General features: G+C 51.2%; 13 protein-coding genes across 13 annotated transcripts; 6 read left to right on the forward strand and 7 right to left on the reverse strand.

Annotated features, from left to right (window-relative positions):
- Positions 1-18: 18 nt before the first annotated feature.
- Positions 19-1508, forward strand: EDD37DRAFT_371917 (uncharacterized protein). Its single transcript, XM_062811965.1, has 2 exons — positions 19-440; positions 493-1508. The coding sequence occupies exons 1-2, from the start codon at positions 206-208 to the stop codon at positions 1218-1220; spliced, it is 963 nt and encodes a 320-aa protein (XP_062670853.1). The 5' UTR covers positions 19-205; the 3' UTR covers positions 1221-1508.
- EDD37DRAFT_649305 (uncharacterized protein) lies at positions 1305-1786 on the reverse strand (the record flags this gene model as incomplete). The annotated part of the gene is made up of 2 exons (XM_062818122.1): positions 1305-1491; positions 1545-1786. The coding sequence occupies 2 exons, from the start codon at positions 1784-1786 to the stop codon at positions 1305-1307; spliced, it is 429 nt and encodes a 142-aa protein (XP_062670854.1).
- On the forward strand, positions 1510-3373 carry EDD37DRAFT_371918 (DNA-repair protein XRCC2). The gene is made up of 2 exons (XM_062811966.1): positions 1510-1954; positions 2096-3373. The coding sequence occupies exons 1-2, from the start codon at positions 1892-1894 to the stop codon at positions 3245-3247; spliced, it is 1215 nt and encodes a 404-aa protein (XP_062670855.1). The 5' UTR covers positions 1510-1891; the 3' UTR covers positions 3248-3373.
- Positions 3374-5448, reverse strand: EDD37DRAFT_372204 (fatty acid desaturase-domain-containing protein). Its single transcript, XM_062811968.1, has one exon. It carries the CDS (start codon positions 5170-5172, stop codon positions 3499-3501), a length of 1674 nt encoding a protein of 557 aa, XP_062670856.1. The 5' UTR covers positions 5173-5448; the 3' UTR covers positions 3374-3498.
- Positions 5361-6791, forward strand: EDD37DRAFT_372137 (phytanoyl-dioxygenase family protein). The gene is made up of 4 exons (XM_062811967.1): positions 5361-5795; positions 5845-5935; positions 6003-6444; positions 6499-6791. Exons 1-4 carry the CDS (start codon positions 5549-5551, stop codon positions 6673-6675), a joined length of 957 nt encoding a protein of 318 aa, XP_062670857.1. The 5' UTR covers positions 5361-5548; the 3' UTR covers positions 6676-6791.
- On the reverse strand, positions 6780-7709 carry EDD37DRAFT_628538 (uncharacterized protein). Its single transcript, XM_062816439.1, has 3 exons — positions 7520-7709; positions 7167-7448; positions 6780-7108 (listed from the first exon to the last, which is right to left on the reverse strand). Exons 2-3 carry the CDS (start codon positions 7366-7368, stop codon positions 6978-6980), a joined length of 333 nt encoding a protein of 110 aa, XP_062670858.1. The 5' UTR covers positions 7369-7448; positions 7520-7709; the 3' UTR covers positions 6780-6977.
- Positions 7710-8023: 314 nt separating this feature from the next.
- Positions 8024-10166, reverse strand: EDD37DRAFT_590062 (cytochrome P450 family protein). The gene is made up of 2 exons (XM_062814499.1): positions 9627-10166; positions 8024-9575 (listed from the first exon to the last, which is right to left on the reverse strand). Exons 1-2 carry the CDS (start codon positions 10040-10042, stop codon positions 8405-8407), a joined length of 1587 nt encoding a protein of 528 aa, XP_062670859.1. The 5' UTR covers positions 10043-10166; the 3' UTR covers positions 8024-8404.
- A 1190-nt stretch (positions 10167-11356) lies between these two features.
- Positions 11357-12946, reverse strand: EDD37DRAFT_680190 (mitochondrial glycoprotein; the record flags this gene model as incomplete). Its single annotated transcript, XM_062819709.1, has 4 exons — positions 12264-12946; positions 12044-12215; positions 11435-11985; positions 11357-11382 (listed from the first exon to the last, which is right to left on the reverse strand). The coding sequence occupies exons 1-4, from the start codon at positions 12445-12447 to the stop codon at positions 11357-11359; spliced, it is 933 nt and encodes a 310-aa protein (XP_062670860.1). The 5' UTR covers positions 12448-12946.
- A 228-nt stretch (positions 12947-13174) lies between these two features.
- On the reverse strand, positions 13175-13815 carry EDD37DRAFT_608442 (translation machinery-associated protein 16; the record flags this gene model as incomplete). The annotated part of the gene is made up of 3 exons (XM_062815055.1): positions 13175-13457; positions 13503-13587; positions 13644-13815. The coding sequence occupies 3 exons, from the start codon at positions 13813-13815 to the stop codon at positions 13175-13177; spliced, it is 540 nt and encodes a 179-aa protein (XP_062670861.1).
- A 235-nt stretch (positions 13816-14050) lies between these two features.
- Positions 14051-16641, forward strand: EDD37DRAFT_372359 (exonuclease 1). Its single transcript, XM_062811969.1, has 2 exons — positions 14051-14219; positions 14270-16641. The coding sequence occupies exons 1-2, from the start codon at positions 14207-14209 to the stop codon at positions 16561-16563; spliced, it is 2307 nt and encodes a 768-aa protein (XP_062670862.1). The 5' UTR covers positions 14051-14206; the 3' UTR covers positions 16564-16641.
- A 902-nt stretch (positions 16642-17543) lies between these two features.
- Positions 17544-18404, forward strand: EDD37DRAFT_608444 (Ca2+ regulator and membrane fusion protein Fig1-domain-containing protein; the record flags this gene model as incomplete). Its single annotated transcript, XM_062815056.1, has 2 exons — positions 17544-17643; positions 17698-18404. The coding sequence occupies 2 exons, from the start codon at positions 17544-17546 to the stop codon at positions 18402-18404; spliced, it is 807 nt and encodes a 268-aa protein (XP_062670863.1).
- Positions 18405-18744: 340 nt separating this feature from the next.
- EDD37DRAFT_372464 (dihydroorotase, homodimeric type) lies at positions 18745-20218 on the forward strand. Its single transcript, XM_062811971.1, has 2 exons — positions 18745-18820; positions 18924-20218. The coding sequence occupies exon 2, from the start codon at positions 19085-19087 to the stop codon at positions 20189-20191; it is 1107 nt and encodes a 368-aa protein (XP_062670864.1). The 5' UTR covers positions 18745-18820; positions 18924-19084; the 3' UTR covers positions 20192-20218.
- On the reverse strand, positions 20219-21634 carry EDD37DRAFT_372426 (TrmH family RNA methyltransferase). Its single transcript, XM_062811970.1, has one exon. The coding sequence runs from the start codon at positions 21574-21576 to the stop codon at positions 20245-20247; it is 1332 nt and encodes a 443-aa protein (XP_062670865.1). The 5' UTR covers positions 21577-21634; the 3' UTR covers positions 20219-20244.
- Positions 21635-21726: the final 92 nt, after the last annotated feature.

A 21726-nucleotide genomic window follows, 5' to 3' on the forward strand; every position in this document is an offset into this window, starting at 1 on the left:
GGTCTTGGCGGGTTTTCACGCCGCCGCGCTCGGATCAGTCCACCTTCTGTATTGTCTCCGACTGCGACAGCGCAGTGTCTCTAGTCTCTAGGTCACTCATAACATTTCATGTCGTCCCCAGCTTCCCACCTGTGCGCAATACAGTGACCCGACGGCTCCGTCAGTCCATTTCCTCTCGTCACTACATATGCCGTCGCGATTCTAGATGTCTTCATATTCACCGAGACGAAAGCAACCATACCATCACCATCATGTCATGCGACACAAGGCACAGTCTGTGCCTACGCAAGAACCGGCGCTGGTTGAACAAGAGATAGTCGACGAGTTGGTTTCACAATGTGTCAAGAGGATATGCATAGGAGAAGCGGCAAAACAGGATATTACAAGCCCTCTGATCGAGCCTGCCGCTCTCGAATCACTCATGGCGTTGTTGGAAGAATGTATATCGTCCCTACACCTACATGTCTCTTGCTGGTTGACTGACTTTCCAAGACATGCTCAAAATTCTCTCCATGGTCCGTCGATCGATGCTAGCCGCCCGACGAACAGTCCCAATCGCTGCCGACTTTGACACAGCAATCGACGTACTCGACGTTCCCCGACCCGATGACCAGCTTAGACCGTATGCTTCTCAGCCGTCTGTCAATAGGCCCCTACTACCTACTCCTCCCCCCGAGGATGTGTTCCATAACACTGTCGAGCTTCCTGCTACCTTCCTCGGGCCAGAGTTGGACGGTCATGGCGAACTCAAGAAGTTCTCTTTCAACACCCGGGTCCTGCCGGAGCTGCCTTCTGCGCATACGTTCAAGGATACGCCTGTGTATCCTTACCGCGAGAATGATACTCGGAGAATCAGAGAGTTAGCAACAAAGGAAGGCAAGCTGGGTGAGCAGGCGTTGCGGAAGTTGGCCGGCGCAGTCAAGCTTGATGCGACGCATCCTCTTGAGTTGGAGGCCACGAAACGAAGATCCAAGATCACACAGCGAAAACGCTGGAAGGACACCGTCGATGTCTCGGAAGAAGCTGTCTTCGAGGAGACGTTACGAGATCTTCTGGCGAAAGAGCCTGGAGGATTTGAGCTGGGACCGATTGTGACTTGCGAAAAGTCGTATCGAATGCCAGATGATGTGCAGGTGAAGAGGCGCGCGGCAGTAAACGAGGCCGGCTCGACTCAACCTGCGAGGGTGATGCATTCCTCCTCGAACCTGGAGTTGTTTTGAGGTCAGATCTCGTGTTTTTGATAGCGTTGGCGTTGGTGGTCGGCAAACGCATAGCAGATATGCATATGATACCCAGTGCGAGGCTCATTCTCCGGACCAGAAATACTCCTTATATCTAGCAAAGGCGCTTTTCGTTAGTTCTGTGTCGACAGTACCTTCTTCTTTGTTGCTCATCCCGGCCGTTGGTCGTGAGCTCGTCAGCGGCTTCCATGCGTTCTGGCCTTCCCACGCTGTGGTTTCTACGTGAAAGACCTTGCCCTTCTTCTCGCACCTGCAATATTCGTCAGACTTGTAGCATCCTTAGGATATGGCACTATTCCATACTTTCTGAATAGCCGCACGAATGGGAAACACTCCATTCTCGCGCTGCCAGTCGGACTTTCCATAGCACGCTTAGCTTGCTGCTCGGGCGTGGTGCAACTGTATTGGACAAGCTCGAGTAGCTCACAATCTCTTTTGAGATCAAAGTCCCCCAATTTCCTGCTCTTGTCCTTAAAATTGACGGAGTGGAATTGTGCTCGCTGCTCGAGGGAGCTTACGGGGAAGGGTTGTTCGGGCGGAGCCATTGATTCTTCTTTCCCCTCGTATCCTGCACTCTTCTTCTCTTCCTCCAACACCGCTATGCTGAGGGTAACTTAAGCTGGCGCGTGGGCGACGGTCATGGCGATGTCATGTCGGCGGAACAATACGGCCGCAGACTCCTCGAGGAGGTGCAGGAGGAAGGTCTCGAGCAGGTGAGCTTTTTCCCCAGTCGCAATATGAAGTGGAATTACGGAGATTGTCCCGCCCGACTTTCTTCCGATGCATACTTCAGCCTTGTCATTGGGATTGTGCATCAACAACAGACAATATCTAACCCCATTGTTCTCCTTCAGCTATTGGCAGAGATCAGACAAAGGTCATGCCCCCAGTCGAAGTCAAGAATCGGAATACCGCAGCTAGACAACCTACTTCAGGCCTTTCGCCTACCATCTCAACCAGCAGATCATCCATCATGGACATCAGCAACAGGACACCGTCCTGGGACAGAAAACGAAGCCGAGCATCATGATGATCAGGAAGCTGAACCTTCACATCGCCATGAAGCTCCATCTCGCCAGCACAATGCCACGCGGAAGCCTGCTGTCATCGAATTGACCAGCAGCCAATCCGCCTCTGGAAAGACTACTCTCCTCCTCTATATCTCAGCCCTGGCAGCCCTACCAAGAGTAAATGGGGGCAACGAATCAGCAGTCATATACATAGACAATGACAGCCGCTTCTCAGCCATCCGCCTCGTACAGATCATTAAGCACCATCTCGAAACACACCATGGAACCAGCACAAACCTCACGTCAGAAAGCATTCGACAGATCGCCCACGAAGCCCTGAACCACATCTACATCTTCCGCCCACAGTCGTCCACACAGCTACTATCCATTCTCGAGTCTTCACCATCTTTTCTCCTCGACAAAACACGCCACTCTTCAATCTACAGACCGCTAGGTCTCGTGGTGCTCGACTCAGCCACCGCATTCTACTGGCAAGACCGCTTCGACAGAACCATGGCACAACTGGATACTCCGAGCGTAGCAGCTCGAGACCACCCATCCAAGACTGCCGACATCATCGCACGTCTCAAAGCGCTTCAGACGAGATTCGAATGCGCAGTGGCCTTCAGCACGAACAACGCTCCGTCACGGACAATCACTCAGACACATACAGGTCCTGAAACGACGCCATTGACCCCTGCGCCCCAGGGTCCAAGTCTATCGCCGTGGACAATGTATGCCACTCTCACGCTCAGCCTGACGAGGGCGCAAGTCCCGCAATTCGCACCGCAGATGTCGTTGGAAGAGTGTCTACGTGACGCGGAGAAAAGACTTGAAGCCGTGCGGAACGCTAGGTTCATAGCAACAGTAGAGTGGCGGCCTGGTCAGTCGCTGGAAAGGGACAGAGTCATGATAGCGATGGGCGCAGGAGAAGGATCAGGAAATCATCCTGGATTTGCATTCAAGATTGATGGGTCTGGTATTGATATCGAGTAAAGCAGAAGAACGATGACCAGCTGTTGAGCGGTCACTAGATCTATCTACCAGGTAGATACAGACATTGTGCAACGAGTCCTCTCCACGCATTCCCAAACTCCAGTCTGTGTCGTTTGTTCTATTCTTCTCTTCATTCTTTATACATTTCTCATCTCTTCATTATACCTATGACCAAGTCTTCGCAGAAATCACAGACGCCACACTTCCGTACTCGTTTTGAGTCATTTTTCTATCCTGCTTTTCTGTACGTATCAATGCGCGAGCCCATGGCCCTCGACAACTTCTCGGGCACAGGCTTTACGACACTCCTCAAAGACTTTGACCTGCTTCGCAACGTCTCCTAGCCTGCTGATAACTTTCTGGTTACCTTCGGTGAAGCCATAAATCACATACGGAATGCCAGTGTCCTCGCAGAACTCCTTGACATACTTCTGTGCCTTGCGCAGGTTATGTCTTGGAATCCGTGGGAATAAGTGGTGCACAGCTTGAAATTGCAAACCGCCATGGAAAAAGTCGAGCCACGTTGGGCAATCGACATCCATGGTAGTCCTGAGCATCTTCTGTGCGAAGGATTCGTGTACGCCCATATCCGTGGTCGACATGGCGAAATGTGACAAAGTAATCTGGACGTGCAATGGCATGGTGACCATATGAGAGATCATGACGAAGACAAAACGGTCCCAGGCCGTGGGGATGGAACAGTACACAATCCCATAGCCGTACCAGGCCCAGAAGACGAATTGGCCTGCGATTTCGAGGTAGAGGTGCCACCAAGCTGGCCCTTTCCTTGGTGCTTGACCTGTAAAGAGGTATTCCCAGGACAAACGGTAGAGATTGAAGCGCCCCAGCAACAAAATCGGGTAGTATGACCAGTGCTGCACGGAGATCGCCCATCTCGCGACGATATCGAAATCCATGATACGGTTGTAGTAGGTCGAGCGAAGGCTGCTGAAAAACTTGGGAGAAATGGCGAAGAAGGGCATATGTTCGATGTCGGGATCGTGCTCGGGGGAGTTTGTGACGATGTGGTGAACATTGTGATTTCGCTTCCACCATCCGATTGACAGACCGCCGAGGTAATCAGCGATGAAGATTCCAATGCAGCTGTCGACATGGTAATTGTGGGTTATACCGATGTGGCCGGAGTCGTGGGCGGTAAAAACAAGTTGATGCCAGAACATCCCCAGAAAAGCGCCGGAGAGTGCGTAGTAGCCATAGCGTAGAGCGATGAGGGAGCTGGCGAAGAGGAGGATGTAACGACAGAGCTCGATTCCATAAGCCCAGTAGGGACAATCGTAAAGACCCGCGGCGCGAATGCGGACATTCAACTCTCTGTATTTGCTGACAATCTGATCCTGGGAAGCATAGTCGAGCGACGGATACTTCAGAAGATCGGACGTTCTTTCTGCCGAAAGCTTTGTTTCAATCGGATTTGTGCTGATAGGAGGTATTTCGTGTTCGGAGATAGAAGAGGCGGACGATACGGACGTGGCTGACTTGCTTACTTCTGCATCGACGGCTTCAAAGATAGGCGATGGCGGTATGCTGCTGCTGGCGGAACTGGAGGTGCCGTCCAGTGGGCACTCGAAGTCTTCTTCCTCCTGATGATTGTCATGGGTGAGCGGCCTGAACGTGCCGCCCTGTATGGGAGGCAGGAAGTTGTTCCAACGACCTTGGATTTTCCCTATGACAAACTTTCGCATGTATGCTTGAGTCTCGATCGAGTGCAATGCTCGTATCTCATCTGTGCCATCTCTTCCAACCATGTGCAATATGGCATGGTTGCCTCCAGGGTGGTATGGGAGCCATGCATCGGCCTTGATCACTTGTCCATCAAGTATAAATATCTTTCTCCCCTCCGCGATTAACCCCTCAATCTCTCTCCGAGACCATACGCGGTCTTTTGGGGATAGCGTGCTGTTCATGTGCGTTGCAGCTTCCAAATGGTTTATCGAAGCATGTAGGAAGGCTAAGAGAAGGCTACAGCAGAATGAAAAGGAGATGCCTGAAAGTTCACCGCACGGAACACATGCTGGAAGGAATCGAGGATTCAGGGACCGCAGGTGGAGTGAGTTGTGGAGAAGGAAGTGGAAGTAGCTGCGCCTCGACCACCAACCCAGGCACCGTATTTATGCAGCCTCGTCATATCTCTTCTGTTCACTGCTTATCGCACGAAGATACTGATACTGTGCTACAGGCATGATGCAGTGGACGAGACACTGCCACTTGTCGGACGTGCTTGAGATTGACCAGTCAATGCCATTCTCGATACGGGTCCTATGAAACAGGACAGCTATCACAATGAACGGCACCACGACTACCATTGACGACGTGCAATCTGTGCCCGTGTCCGATGATGAACACCATCAGGGCAAATACTCACCCTTGAGTCTCCAGAAAGCACTTGAGGCCTTGCACCAGGATGGCCTCGTCCTGCTCAAAGGCGTCATCGACGTCAAGCATATCCAAGCATTGAATGACAAGATGTGCGCCGACGCCGAACTCAGAAGGACCGATCCAAATCAAGTATACAATCATGGCGTCAAATGTGCGGTATCCCAAAACGTCGTTTGCACCGACTGACACGCCGAACCCAGCCAATTTTCTTCAACGACCTCCTGTCACAGACGCCTCGTATCTGTTCGAAGACGTCTACTTCAACCCTTTTCTTCTGCAGGTGGCCAACGCGTGAGTCCTCGTACACCCCTTCCAATGTCTCGGTCTCTCAGGCTGAGGTGTGTGAATGATATGCCAGCTATCTCGGCCACCGCCCTATCTGGAACTGGCTAACGTCCAACACCGCATTATCTCACACGTCCGGTCTCCGCCAACCACCTCACAAGGACTGCGCTTTCGCTCACCCACAGTATCCATACTACTTCATCGCCAATATTCCCCTGTGCGAATTCAGCATTGACAACGGAACCACGGAGTTCTGGCTCGGCTCGCATGCCCACGCTTCATGGCGTGAACAGGTCATCGCCACGGATCCGGAGCAGGTTGTCGAGTACGGACGCCTGGGCGAGCCGCTACCACGCATCAATGAAGAAGCTAAGGAGGCGCGTCGCAGGGTGCGCCCGCCTGTACAACCTGCGTGCTGTCCTGGCGATATCATGATTCGAGATCTGAGGCTGTGGCACGCTGGTATGCCGAACGGAACGGACACGCATCGCATCATGATCGGGCTGGGATATCAGGTACGTTCTGTTGTCAGATTCCGGTATGGTGGCTGACTAGCCCTGCTGCTGTAGAGTCCAGTCTATCCAAACCACAGTATGCGGTGCCATTTGCCTGCTAGTCAAAAGCGCTTCTTCTCGGGGTCAACCTCGGATATGGTCGAAGTGATGGCGAGTTTCTATGATGATGAGGAGTTTCAGAAATTGACCAAGGATGCTATTTTTGAATTAAGACCGGATTACTTGGAGTAAAATAGTAAAGGAAGCGTGGAGTCATGGGCTCTGGTAGAGGGCCTGCTGGGCCTTGAATATCATTTTGGCCGTCTTTCTTCAAGATGTGCTATTCATACAGTCATCGCTCAGTTTTCACGAGTTTTTGTGTGCTCATGTCGTCGTCGAGCTCATAGGGTAGAGCTCCATGCCATTCTCACGAAGACCTCCATGTTCGTGTCGTCGATCGCCGAAGCTGCTAGAGTAGATCCATGCCAGTTCGTTTTAGACAAGTCGTTGCGGTGGCAAAGTGAACCCTCGTCGAGGCACAAGATGGTAGGTTTCTAAAACTTTCCCAATCCACCAAGCTTGTCGCTGACACCGCCCAAACCCTGCTGCGCCGCCTCCTTGCCTAATCCGCCAGAGATGCTGTCAAGCTCACCCTCACCCAGGATGGGATTCTTCTTCAGCGAGTCTGTTCATAAGGTCAGTCAATTCTCAATCTGGTAGATACTCTGCGGTGGAGATCTTACCCTTGAGCGCACCCTGGAGCTCATCGCTCCCGGCGTTTTCGAGGACTTTCACCTCGGCGATGGCCTTGGCCTTGTAGTAGCGCTTGGCGAACCATTCTGCTGCATCATCGGCGTAGCCTGTGAAGTAGATTGTTGCGAGGGCGAGAGCTAGGAGGGTAACGATGACGGCGGCGGATGTAAAGACAATGCCGGTGGTCGACATGCCTTTGCTTGGACCGTTTCCAGTGGCCAGGGCTGTTGCGGAGGAAAATGCGTTGGAAGCTGCTGAACTTGCGCTGGTAGCTGCTGAGCTTGCGGAAGACATGAGTATCTGTGCTTCGAGTGGTTGGTCTGAATTGGTTTGTTTCACGTACTCGAATGGATTGAGGTTTAAGTGTTCACGTCGACGAGATATCAGTGGCAGTAGAGGTTGTCGTGGTTAGATCCGGTCAGGGGAAAGAGTGGAAGTGCAAGTGAAAAAAGAGTTGCAGAACCAGAAGTACTTGAACGTTCTTTCTATTTCTCAGTTCGAACTCACCGTTTCACCTGCCCGCACACAATGGCATTATGTCGCGTGCAGCTGGACCTGGTTGCAAACGCAAACCTGTTTACATGATACGCAGGCGACGTCATGTGTACGCCACAGTGGTGATTGACTCGTGGAACCAGGGCGACGATCTTTTGGCAACCATGTCGAATCGGAAACTAAAGCCTGGTGAACATGTGGGAATATACTGGGGAATTACGAGTATCGCGTGCCTGTCGAGCTGAAAGGATCAAGATCCAAGATGGAGTGCAAGGGAATAATGAGGCCAATGCTTGAGATAAGCGGCTCATTTTCGATCAAATCAAAACCAATTGTAGATCGGCAATCATTTCCGCAGATAGCATAGAAAACTTGTATCATGGGTGCTTGTCAAGGTGCAGGTACATATTTGATAGGCACCGCACCTGGAACCAGCAGATAACACCTGCTCGACCGTCCATCGTCCTTACGCTGCGGTAGTCTTGGGTTGAGAAACGCCCTCTGATACTTGTAACGAAGCAGAACAGAGAGTCGTGCCACACCTTCTCAGGAGAGGGTAGTCGTTTCGATCGTAAAATGCAAGCAGGCACTTAGTCAACCTCGAGGCGTACAAGCGCCGTCAGTGGCAGTATGTGAGCACCACTTGATGCTGATGGAAATAGCTACCGTTGTCCGCACAGCCCAGTACCGTTCTCGGTGTCGCAAGTCGCCACAAACATGACCGCTATGGCTTTCAAGCCGCAGCAGCTTCGTGCAAGCGTAGAGGAACCCGGCAAGGTGCAGTCGTGACACTATATTGGTGCCGCATGACCGGATCAGTCTCAAGGTTCTCGAGCCGATCGAATTTCTGAAGTATTCGCACAATAACATAGCCGGCTTCAGTCAAAGCGAATTGTTGACCCAGACAAATCCGTGGCCCACCATTGAAGGGTAAGAACTCCCATCCAGCCTTACGTCCAATCCACCTTTCAGGCTTGAACTCAGCGACATCCGGCCCCCAGATATCTTCGCGGTTATGCATGACATGAACCGTGTAATTGACTTCTTGGCCCTTTTTGACATACAAAGGCGCGTCACCATCCGGTCCTCCTCCTCTAGGAATGCTAGTGTCTTTAACCGCTCGGCGACTATTCAAGGGTACTGTCGGGTTGAGGCGAAGAACCTCTGACATGGTATGCTGGAGGTATGAACAGCCCTTGAGTGTTTCGAAGGTGATATCTCTGGGCTTCTCATAGGAACCAAATTGCTCGACTATGGTCTCACGCAGCTTCTGAAAGATACTTGGGTGTCTGACAAGATGATAGAATGTCCATCCGAGTAGTCCGGCTGTGGTATCACGACCAGCCAGCAAGATGTTAAGCAATTGACTTCTCAGCTCGACCGGGTCCCGAGTCTGTTGTACGAGCTCCTTGAGGAAAATGTACTTCTCCTTCTTTTGACCCTTTTCAAGGTTGTGTTCGCTCAATGTGGACAAGTCGGTGGTCAATGCCAGATTGACATAGTAATCTGCGAATTGATGGACAATCTTGATATTCTTTTGCCAGTCTTTGGGCGTTAAGACCCAGTACATGTCCGCAAGTCGACCTCGTTGGCCAACAGCCGTGGTTGCGGCATCAAACGCGCTTCCAAAAGAGGTCCAATCTAGGGTGCCGGCTCGCTTGGCATTCTCATTCGAGTAACCTGGCAAGGCTGCTACTTGAGAGTCGACACTTTGACCAAATAAGAACTCCGTGGCAGAATCAAGCGTCAGGCGGAAGAAGAGAGGTGCTAAATCAACCTGATCTGTCCAACCGTTCCGGGTTGTAAGGTGCCGAAGCAGGTCTTGAACATGAACTTCTTCCAAGTTCAGGTCGGCGACTTGCTGACGCGCGAACTGTGGTCGGAGCATAGCGCGAGAGTGTTCCCTACAGTATAGATCAATACATATCCGTACTCAGATTGAATCAATCACTTACCATGCTTTGCCATCTGTGGTGAAAATCCCATTGCCAAAGACTGGGAAGAAGTTTCCTCGGCGTGCCTCGCCAATCTCGAAGTCATTGAATTGCGTGGCGAGCAAAGCTTGAATGTTCTTCGGATCAGCGGTAACATAGGCCCATGTGCCCAGAACGTTTTGAATCCATGTTGGATGTCCTAGCTCCTTATATAGGCCTTGGAAGAATGCGGGCACTGTATGCTCTTTGTCGGCATTGGCGACCTGGTAGATAAAATCAGTTCCCAATGGCCACTTGTGCTTTCTTTGAAACGCGGGCTGACACCCGAGTTCCTTTGCCTTTTGGGCATGGTAACGGCTGGAGAGGAAGGACGTGACAGTAAAATAAACGACAGAGACAACAAGGAGCCCAAGAACGGCGTTCAAATAGTGCGACATGTTAACTTGAACACAGCAGGGACACAATTGAGGAACAAGACGACGCAGGCTATAGATGCCTATGGAGACTCCAAGAGCATGTTATGAAGCGGGAACAGTCCGCCAGGTCGACGAGATGAGAAGGATTCGCGAGGGGAGGGAAAGAGAGGAAGAACCAGCAGAAGTACTTCGCGACTACGTCCTAACGTTGGTATCTGCGACGCCATGATAGGACCCTGCCGGGGTAATGTGGGCTAGGCAGATATCGACATGGGACGCCTGGCATCTGCCTCGGTGATCGTGTTTCGTATCCACGTCGTATTTACGCGGCTCATGGGTAGGTACCTACCTGCAAAACAGTGACGGTATTGCCATGTTACTGGCGCTCTTTCAGTGTTGATACTGTGTTCATTGATGCCGTGATCATGCTTCCGGTTGGTTCGTTGTCTCGGTAGGTAACCGGGAGGAGGAGGTCCTGTGAGGTCGAAGTTCTTCAAGGGCGGGTACCGGGCGGGGTGGTGGCACAGTCCCCCTGCTTTGTGCTGGAACAATTAAGCCTTTTCCCCTCGCTCTTACGACTCGAAGATGGAGACTCTGAGAGAGTATGTCAACCACATCGTTGCGGGTATGATTGGTTAGGGATCAAGGCTTTCACGGGGTTCAGCACTTTTGGTCCAATGGGTGGCCGTTCTTGAGACGTGTCAGAGTGACTGACAACCTGACTCTTTTGCTATCGTCAGTATTTGCGGCACCGAGCTGCCTGTTGTTTAAACGATGTTGTCGAGGCAAGGATTCCGAAAACAGAGCTGACCCTGGTGCATAAGCATCATGCTTACAGGTGCCACAGATCCTTGCAGAGCGGAATAGGTCGATGAGGTGTTATGAGCAGGTGTTCAGAAACCAATCGGAGTTCACACACATGCAAGGACAGGCAAGCTATACGAGGTACCACCTACGCAAATGTGCTGGCTTGAAAAAAACATAATTCGAGTGCTATCTGACAGATGCTCGACAAGCACACCTCATGGGCAATGACGATGCGACGGGCCGACACTTAATGGCCGATTGTCTAAACTTTTATTGCGGCGCGACTGAAGCGACCGAAGAATGAGGGTAAGATGAGAAGATGTGGCTCTGCTGCTATGCATCTTGTACCACATCCTCGACAAGCACATGGGTATCGGAACTGCCTATTTTGTGATTCGCGACCATAATGACATACTGTACAATGTTGCAGAGCATAGCACCTTGCTACTGCTGCTGCTACTGAAAGTGGAGGGTCTAGGAAAGACATGAGTGAATCTCGCAATCGTAACGCCGAATCCAAGAGAACAGTTATGCTTCGACAAAACTCTTCACATCTGTTTGTAACATAATTAGCATCGACCAGACAGAATGGACAGTCACACTTACCACCAAGCCACTTGACGTATTCTCGTTGCTCTTTGTAGTCAACGTACGTGGGCAAGAATTGAGCCAATTGTGCATCAATTCCTCTCTCTTCAAGATATCTCTCCAGCATAGCCTGGAGATCGGGGTCGAGGTTGCCGATGGGAGGGCCGGCATACACACTGCGTGCTTCTTGAGCATCCTTAGGGTTTTGCGCCTCGACTAGGGAGTCTTTGGCAAAGAAGGTGATGGTCTCGATCTCGACGTTCTCGGTAGTCACAGCTCGGATCTCGATGGCCTGGCTGTTGGGCTTCGTGATCGTGATGGTCAGATGGAGGGGATATGCCGGGCCAGCACCGTCGTCCATCATAGCGCCCTCGTCTCCCTCTCTGTCGACGGGCGCAATGCTATCCTCGGGCTTAATGTCGAATTTGCCTCCCTTCGCACCAGACTGATTGATGGCCTTCGGGCGATATTCTGCTTCATCATCAAGCGCTCCGTCTTCCTCGATGCCATCGTATTCGTCCTCGTCGGCCAGGTTGTCGAAGTCGGCGATGCTAAGCGCAACCTTGATTCTACAGGATCATTGTAAGATGACTTGGACGACTCATTGTATCGACATGCTGTACTTACTTTTCATTTCCGAACTCTTTCGTCAAGGTGACCTCATGCGTGCCTTCCTTGTCTAGTAGTTGCCACGAGTTGTTTGCCAGAAACTCGTCGATTGCCTCCTTTTTGCCCTCTTCGGGATTCTCGAGCTCCAAACTCCGTTCGCTCTTCAATTTCTCGACGAGTTCTAGGTCGACTATGATGATTTTAGCATGGCTCATAGCCCATAGCAATTCTGACTAACATTCACCAGCAGGCTCTCGGTGGAGTGTAGACGTTGAGAAGGCAGGGTAGGACGATTTCATTGCTGGCTGCCTTACTGGTCGACGAGCCGCAAACCTTGAGGCTGTTGAAGCGCAACGGACTGAGGACTGACGGAGGGCTGCCTTGGACAAGGCCCGGGGGAACAGTCTGAAAGAATTCATCATGCACGATTGACGATGATGCTCGAGACTGGATACGAAGATGGAAGATAACGGACAGAGACTGCGCAATTTGAATGAAGCATTTAGTTGTCGCCAGTTATTTTTTTTGGAGACGAGGCTTCATGAAAAATTAATTGTAATGACACATCTTCGCGTCGACGTCTCTGAGAGCATCTAATCATCCACTCCCTTCCGCCCGCTTCGATATGGGGCTCTTCATCATGCGGATGTATCCCAGGACTCGAAACTCCCGTTGCTAGCAGGTGGCTTGCCATCAATGAGGTGCTCCACCAATGCTTCCCCTTTCACTTCTTACTGACCCGTCCCCATGCCCAACACGGTCCGTCCTGATAACATACGTTCCAGCTAGATCGAGTCGCCATGTCCTCCACAACTGCCTCAACCGACCATGATACTGTTGACAATTCCCCATACTCGTCAAATTGGAGAGTCTCCTTCGCTGCTGAAGTGACTGACCAGCTATGTGGTGTTCAGGTCATTCGATGCAAGTGGCCTGATCGTATTTGTATCGTCAGGCAGAATGAGATTCGGCGACTTCTCAGCAGCCAGTCGCTTTCCACATGCCAACTTTGCAGTTACAGGCGCTCGTGGCTGCTGGTGCTTCGCATAGCTGGGGCATTTCAGCTACCCTTCTTGCGACTGTCGCTGGTCGTCGTCTGTGGCGACGTGACTTCTCCCGTGATGAATGAGATAATCGAAGTTGCGCTTTTCAAGACAGTCCTTTTGGCGGAAAGCTGGAAGGCTTGATTTCCCCGTTCTTGACAACACGGACAAATTTCAGCGTGTTGAGTCCATTCCAGTCTCCATTCCACCTTTCGAGCTTTGAGCGGCTTTCCTCCGCCCGAAGTTCGGGAACCCAGAGACCGCCACGAAATTCACGTTCCTCAGAGTCCTTTCTCAGCTTGATCTGTTCTTCAAGCTTTGAAGGCGGACGTCCTGGTCTTCGCTGTTGTTGAGCCTCCGCCAGTTGTTCATCCTCGCGGTCAATGAAGCTGTAAAGCTTAGTATCAGAGCGGAAAAATCCTCGTCAAGCGTACCTCTGGGTCAATAAGTGTAGTTCCTCATCACTCACGGCACCAACAGAACCCTCCAACGCTGATTTGAACCACGCGATTCTGTCGACTGGGGATGCAATTCGTTAGCAACATGCCAACATTTTCAGCTGGGCAATCTTGTACCATAGACCTGGTTCTGCTTCACGGCAGCGTCCATCATCCTGGTCAGTTTGTCCTCCCGGGCACCTGCTGCGCGTAACCGTTGGGCAGAACGACTGTTCTCATGAAGATTGTTTATCTTTCCGTTCCTCTTCTTGGAGATCTGCTTGTGGACTTTGCTTAAAGCGCGAGCCATTTTGATGATTTGCCGTGAGGTATAGCGGCTTTGGATTCGCCTTGAAACATTATGAAGGCCGAATCTGAACAATTTCATTATGGGTGTAAAAAGTTTCAGGGGCGGCGGAACTTCGGCTATAGTAGATGCCGCTTCTCCAAGTCGCGTCTAATGAACATGACAGGCGCGTAAACGGACGGTTGCCAATGCAGATGCCTGTCCCTTGCCTTTCTGTCATACCTTCAAGATATTCTACACCACACAATAGTATAGTCCTGATGGCCCAGGAAAGTCGATTGATGTACGATCTGGTCTTGCGAAGCCACACTGCCGTCACTCCTGCCGTCAGGTATCTCTCTCGCAGTTTCAGTATCCATTCTACTTAGGCGGTGAAGGATTCCGCGCCACAGAAATGGGCATCAAGGGTAAGGAGTCGTATACAATATCCCCTGCGTCCCACTAATAGTAAAAACAGGCTTGCTGCCCTTGCTCAAATCAATCCAAAAGCCCTGCAACCTGAAGAAATTCGCCGGACAAACGCTTGGAGTTGACGCTTACGGATGGCTACACCGTGGTGTTGTGGGCTGCGCCTTCGCCCTTGCCCTGGACAAACCGACGAGTGTGCATATTGATTTTGTGCTGAGCAGGGTCCGAATGCTTCTTGACTTTGGAGTGACGCCTTATTTGATCTTTGATGGAGACAACCTACCCAGCAAAGCTGGTACAAATGCTGCGAGACGAAAGAGGAGGGAAGAAAGCAAGGCGTTGGCATTAGAGTTGCAGAAAGCGGGCAAGACCAGTCAAGCACAGCAAGAGTTTCAAAAAGCGATCGACGTCACCCCATTCATGGCACGGCAGCTGATTGAAGAACTCAAGAAGCTCAATGTTCAGTATGTTGTGGCACCGTATGAGGCCGATGCGCAGCTGGTCTATCTGGAACAGAAAGGCATCATCGACGGAATACTGTCTGAAGACTCCGATCTCTTGGTTTTTGGAGCAAGACGACTTCTAACCAAGCTCAATCAATATGGCGAACTGGTCGAGATTGACAGAGCAGATTTCCCAATGTGCAAGGAGATGAATCTGGCTGGGTGGACCGACTCAATGTTCATGCGCATGGCGATTCTCAGTGGATGCGATTACCTACCAAACATTGGAAAGATTGGGTTGAAGACAGCCCATGCCTATGTTCGGAGACACAAAGATATTGAGAAAATCATCCGTGTGATTCAGTTCGAGGGAAAATTGATGGTCCCTGCGGACTACTCGAAGATGTTTGAGCAAGCAGAGTTGACGTTTTTGCACCACCGTGTCTTCTGTCCCATCGCGCAGAAGATGGTCTGCCTGAAGGAACTTAGCCCGGGCATGCTAGAGGAAGATATGCCTTATCTGGGTCCCTTTGTGAACTCGGATACGGCGACAGGCGTTGCTTGCGGAGACTTGGACCCTTTCTCGAAGAAGCCCATTCATGTTCAGCCGAGGAACGGTACGCCGGTCAGTCGTCCAGCGCTTGGTGAGAACCGTCGACAAAGTTACGCTACGCCTGCGGACCTCAAACCGGAGAAATCCATTGAGACCTTCTTCAAACCACAGAGACAGCCGCTTGCAGAGCTGGACCCAAACAGTCTTACGCCTTCACCGTCACAGCAAAGACTCCTTGAGCGCCATCGGAACGAGTCATGGGAACCGAGGCTGGTATCCTCGGCTCCTGCCTTGAGACGCGGCATGACTACCCCGGCTCAAATCTCAGCAGGCACCGATCGCACCGCGTTTCTCGCAAGGGCTTCAACGAAGTCAACGTATCAGCCTCCGAAGCGACAACGATTGTGCGCAGAATCTGTAGACCCTTCGCCCATACAAGAGACGAAGCAGAGTCCGTTCTTTACATCCACTTTCGAGCAAGTGGAGGTCAGTCCACTAGCAGAGAAGAAAGCGAAGGTCAAAAAGTCCAGGCGGTCAGCGTTTGAGGTCTTTTCCGACTCTTCTGTTGGTGAGATGTTGCTTGATGGTGAAGTGCAGCAAAAAGCCAGTCCACAGCAGGAGGTGATCTATCAGCACCCTACATACCCAGACCTAGGGGATTTGAGCGAGAATGCAAATGGTCTAGATTCGATACCCCAGTCCTCGCCGCCTGCTCAGCCAGCTCTATCTGGCTCCACACCGTCCCAAGAGGGTATCTCGCCGTCGCGAAGGTGTGTCAAGGGCGACGACGCCCGAAATGGGTCACAAGCTCGCGAGCTCAGTCAAGACGATGATCCTGAAGCATTTGAAGACCTCCTAGATTTCCATGTGCGGAAGCAGAATGAAGCAATCTTGCAGAAGTTTGCTTTTACACCATCGCAGAAGCCAGCTATGAGGTCTCTATCAAGCCCAAAGGGAAAGCAGATGGCTTTCTCCGCGCAGCCAGAGGTGGTGCAAATGGCTGCACTCAGTAAGCTCTTCACGGAGGATAGAGTACCGGAACCACGCCCTAGTCCTGACCTACGCGAAACATTCGCGCATCAGTCACCAGAAGCACGTCAGTCAGCTTTGAAATCACTCTCTGCGGATGTTGCGACACCTGGGAGGATATTGGACGAAGGCGTGCCAAAGAGGTCCGCAGTTCTCAGCCCACCAATGCGTGAGCATTCTCCGTCTATCACCAGAAACGAGGTACGAGGGAGCGAGGATGCGATGGTGCCTAACAGCGAGGACGAGTGCTCCGAAGTAGGGTCACCCATACGGAAGCCGACATTTGACTTGAGTTCATTTGCTTTTGTACGGGCATGAGCGTTTGGGCATTGTGTTCAGCATTTTGATTGGCGTTCTTTCGAGTCGGGGTTTACATTGGCGCCAGCGAGGCAATGTGAGAATCTGGACTTTGTCATCATTCACTGGCATTCATTTGGGCATCATGAACAGGCGCAAAACACGGACGACTATTGGTTATGAGGTCGCTCGAAGCTGGTCGCTATAGGTAGAGCCACGCGTAGGCCTCGTCGACGATTTGCTTATTACGCATGACGACAGTAATGAATACCTTCCTACCTTGCGAAAGACTATCTCTGAAAAATGACACTGTCTGCTTAGTAGGAGTACCAATGTGCTTTACTATCATACGAGTAGTAGGTCTTCGAACCTCAGTGAGATGACGTAGATTAGCTAGGAACAGTACCTGAAATGCAGCCTTGTGCGCTTGCCAACCGGGGAAAAGAAAAACAGGGTCAAGTCTAAGAATTAAGGTTGCAGAAAGGCTAGTCTAAACCTCAAATGGCTAAACATCAACAGTCGCCTTGGCAAAAATTATGGCTCGAGATCGTCTCCTCATCCGCAAAGGCGCAGTCCCAGCCTGCCGATTTTTACCATACAATTCACCGCAACACAGACCAACCTCGCGATTTCTCAATGGCAAATCTATGAGCAATTATGGCAATTGGTGCCTTGTAGTCCCAGTCTCAGAATATTCTCAGAACTAAATCAAGCTACGCCTCTCCTCCCCTTCTTCCTCCCTCTCTTTCATACTCTTCTGCATCATACAAGACGCAGGCAGCTGACATACTGTTGTTCAAAGTGAACCATCAAACTTGCAAAACCGTCGGAGATCATATCATACACCTACAGACATATCGCTCTGACCACTCTTCGAACCGAGTCAAATTCAAGGTGCTTGCACCGTGCTGAGTTTCCATACTGTTAACCGTCCGCACGGACGGTAACCCGCGAAGATCTCACACGGCCACCGACGCCATCTGCATTGACCTCGAACCAGAATGGCTCCCAGATTCGCAACAGGATGGAGAAGATTTGTCCCATTCATAGGATATCACCATGTCCTTATGATCTTCATAGCCATTGCCATCATCCTACTATGTGAGTATCATCCGCTTCTTGCATTAGAGGACAATACTAACCTATCTTCCGTAGCACTTCTACTCGCAGGATGTTCCTCGACCTCACCTCTCATTCCCGACATCTACCTCATTTCACTTTACTATAAAAGTTATGCTCCCGTCTTCAGCACGGTCCAAGTCGACCCCTCAGTGTCTACAGCCATTGCCAACATCGTCGGCTCAGCAGATCTCATCGTAAGAGTGGGGTATTTTGGCATATGCATCAAGTGTGACGGCGGAGCATGGATGTGCAACCAAAACTCGACGGCGCTGGCAGATCTGGTGAGCATTGATCAAGATCCACTGAACTTGATATGGGTGGCCAGCACGTTCAAGAACGCTATTGTGTTCCCCTACCTACTCATCATTGCTATTGTGCTTGCCTTCCTAACGTTTCTGTTGCTTGCAACGTTCCCCGGTTGGCATACCAGCACTGGCAGGGATGGCGATGAAGTTGAGGTGCGACCATTTCCCTCCAGAGCCGTGTCACAAGTTGCGTTGGCGACAATCTTCATTGCCTCAGTGTTTGTGCTGGTGTCTGTCATGTGGCAGCATACCGCTGCTGTAGCAGCAAGCACAATCGCGCAAGATTTGGGCAACGGAAGTGTCAAGTCTGGCGTCGGAACCGCAGCAATGGTTCTGGGCTGGTTTGGCTTTGGTCTCCTTGTCATTGTAACATTGGGACTGCTGGTTATGATATTGAGCATTCAATTACTGGATCGACTTACTGATGATGTATGAAATTCCAACCACCACATCTGAAGACATATGCTGACTTGCAACACAGGACTAAACTCGCATCTGAAGAATGCACTTGAGCGACTTACTGGTTTAAGCATATGAGAAAGCAACAACTTCCTCGACGAATGGATATAGCGGGCGTTTGAAGACGGACATGAGTTCGACAGCCAAGTATTTCAATGGCAGGCGAGCTAATCGGAAAGCTCCATCATATGTGGCATGATCGGTACAATACATCAAAAATCGAGTCGAGATGGCGAACATTTCGAAGGGCTAGGGCTTTGGTAATGAGATATGGACAGGGGAAACGACTTAAAAATGAGCTCCGCCGAGATGCCACATATGTACTCTGTACAACCACAATCATAGAGAGGAATGCATATATTCCGTCCAGACATGGCCTTGCCAAAGAACAGGTAACAATACTTTGACCTGGTGCAATGCCCAGGAGTGTTGCTATACGAAGCCCGAATACGCCGCTGTAGTTTTGTCGCTGACCACAATTAAACTTCTCCATAGCAATATCGAACCATTTTCAACCGTGAAAAAAGGTTCCCATAAAACGACAGCATATAATTCAGTCCTGGCTTCAAACCTATTGCCGACAGGTATTTACTTTTCCCTCCTCTCACAAAATTTGAATTCTTGAGGAAGATTGAACCAGCCTTTCCATCTTCAAGATGCCACCTCGACTTTTCGACGGCTTGGTTCTGCCAGCTTCAGCAGATTTTCACGTCCACCTCCGTGATGGGCCAATGCTCGAGGCAGTAGCCCCTACTGTGGCGTCTGGGGGTGTCGATGCCATCTTCGTCATGCCTAATCTCGTCCCGCCGATAACAACAGTCGAGCACGCATTATCCTACAAGAAGTCTATCGCCAAATACACGGACGCGAAGCTCTTGATGTCTCTATACTTGCATCCCTCCATCACACCAGACACAATCCGCGAGGCGAAGCAAGCAGGCATCTACGGGGTCAAATCGTACCCGGCGGGCGTGACAACTAATTCAGCATCTGGAGTCGTGGACTACGAGCAATTCTACCCTATTTTCGAAGCTATGCAAGAAGTTGACCTAGTGCTCAACTTGCATGGCGAAGCGCCCCCCGGGAAGGACATTACGGTTCTGAACGCCGAAGAAGCATTTCTTCCGACTTTGCTTGATCTTCACCACCGCTTTCCACGGTTGAGAATTGTATTGGAGCATTGCACTACGGCTGCTGCTATTGAAGCTGCGAAGAAGTGTGGGTCCAATGTCGTTGCGACAATTACTGCTCATCACTTGTCCATTATTGTGGACGACTGGGCGGGCGACCCTATCAATTTCTGCAAGCCAGTGGCAAAACTACCCAGCGATCGCGTTGCGCTATTGCAGGCTGCAACGAGCGGTGATCCGAGGTTCTTTCTGGGCACCGACTCGGCGCCGCATCCGCTCAGAGCGAAGAAAGGAGGTGCCGGCCCACATGAGTGCGGGAAATGCGCGGCTGGCGTGTTCACGCAGCCTTATGCCACGCAGTATGTGCTCCAAGCATTTGAGGATGCGGTGAACAAAGGCATCATCGAGAAGGAGCGCATTACGGCATCTGTCCTGAAAGGGTTTCTCGGTGGATTTGGCCGGGAATTCTACCGCATCGAAGCTAGTGGTAAGAAGATTAGGCTCTCGGCTCGAGAGGAGAAGGTCAGATCCAAGTTGGCCGTCGGGAGTGCAGGCGCAGACGCGGCAAGTGATGTTGTCATTCCCTTCCGGCGGGACAGCCAGATTTACTCTTTGGAGTGGCTAGAAGACTGAGGGTGAGTACGGTAACTGCCACCCTGTGACGACCCTGTGTAGCGACCTGTCTTCTACGTCGGGGCCTGTGCTGTGTCGAAGAATCTTTGCGTAAGCAAAGCCGCGGCCACACTCACGTTCAAGCTGTCGATATCTCCGACTTCGGGTCTGGCACTCGAGATGCCCGCCACACCATCTGCAAGATCTTGCATGAAATCTCGAATGCCAGTCTCCTCATTACCGAGAATAAGGACACAAGGATGCTTCAACAACGCGCCTTCTACTTCCACGCGTTGGTGCTGGATATTTCTGGCAGCGTTCCTGCGCAGATCAGCAGCACTCTCGGGCGCATCTGCAGCAAAGAACTTCCACCCGTTCTTTCGCGAAGCCTTGACAAATTCTCTTTCATTCTTGACATGTAGGATTGGCATGTACTCCAGAGCACCCGCCGAAGCCTTGACCGCTCTGGTAGAGACAGGGGCTGTGCCATGCTCAAGGAGGATGATAGCATCGACACCCAGGAACCAGGCAGAGCGTACAATCGCACCGAAGTTGCCGGTGTCAGTTATGCGATCGAGAAAGAGCATAAATGGATAGCGATGAGCTGGCCGAGGAGAAGCGAGCTTGGCCACATTTCCACGAACATCAAATACAGTATTGAGTTCTCGCGCTTCTGGAGATGTCCATCCAACCGTAGCATGAATATCATCCATGGGTTGCGCGAGAGCAGACAAACTGGTGACAGGTAGCTGGGGAAGCGGAGATGCCTCCAAGAGTAGTCCATTGTGCGGCCGCGCATCTGTGGCTTTGCCGAAAATCCTGGTCCATTGAGGACCCGCAACATCTTTAATTACGAGCCCTGCTTGCCTGGCAAGCCTTTCGATGGTCACCAGAGCACTGGGGGCATTTATTGGGTCTTTTCTGAAGTCGCGTAATGATGTCTGTGCACTCGTTTCCTCCTCTTCCCGCTCAGAATTGAGTCTGTAAAGCTTGTACACCTTGCGCCGTCCTGCATTGAGAGCAGCAAGCACGGAAAATGTCCCATAGATAAATTCCGATGAAGCCGTCGTGTATGCAATGCTGGTAGGTGCTACATCATCAGATGAGAATGGTCTGCCCTCTCTTCTGCCCCGTGCCTTGACCGGTCGATTTTGTATTTCCCTGTCTAGCTGACCTCTTGCTAGCCCGTCAGGAGCCTTCCTCCTGTCATTTGTTTCCGAAGGGTCATGTTCAGACTGAGGACGTTGGTCTCGAGGACCCTGGTAGCGGCGTTCATGTTTGACTCTGCCATGCTGCCCATCCCGGATACCCTTTTCGATTGCGCCGGTCAGCGAGATAGATCGTGAAAGTGCGAGTCTCTGGACAGCGAGCCTGTTTCGCAAGGCATGTCGGGCGAAGGGCTGCATTCATTCACAGGCCTCGTATCAGAAGTGCGAAAGTGGTTTGTTGATGCTAGCAAGAAAATCCGGTAGTTGGAGAAGCGACAAGCGAAATTCATAGATTTAAGTTATCGATAAGAAGGCGACGCGACCGCGTTCAGTTGGAGAAGCCGCAAC

This window comes from Exophiala viscosa (assembly GCF_022695815.1).
Source record: "Exophiala viscosa unplaced genomic scaffold EDD37scaffold_4, whole genome shotgun sequence".
Classification (NCBI taxonomy): domain Eukaryota; kingdom Fungi; phylum Ascomycota; class Eurotiomycetes; order Chaetothyriales; family Herpotrichiellaceae; genus Exophiala; species Exophiala viscosa.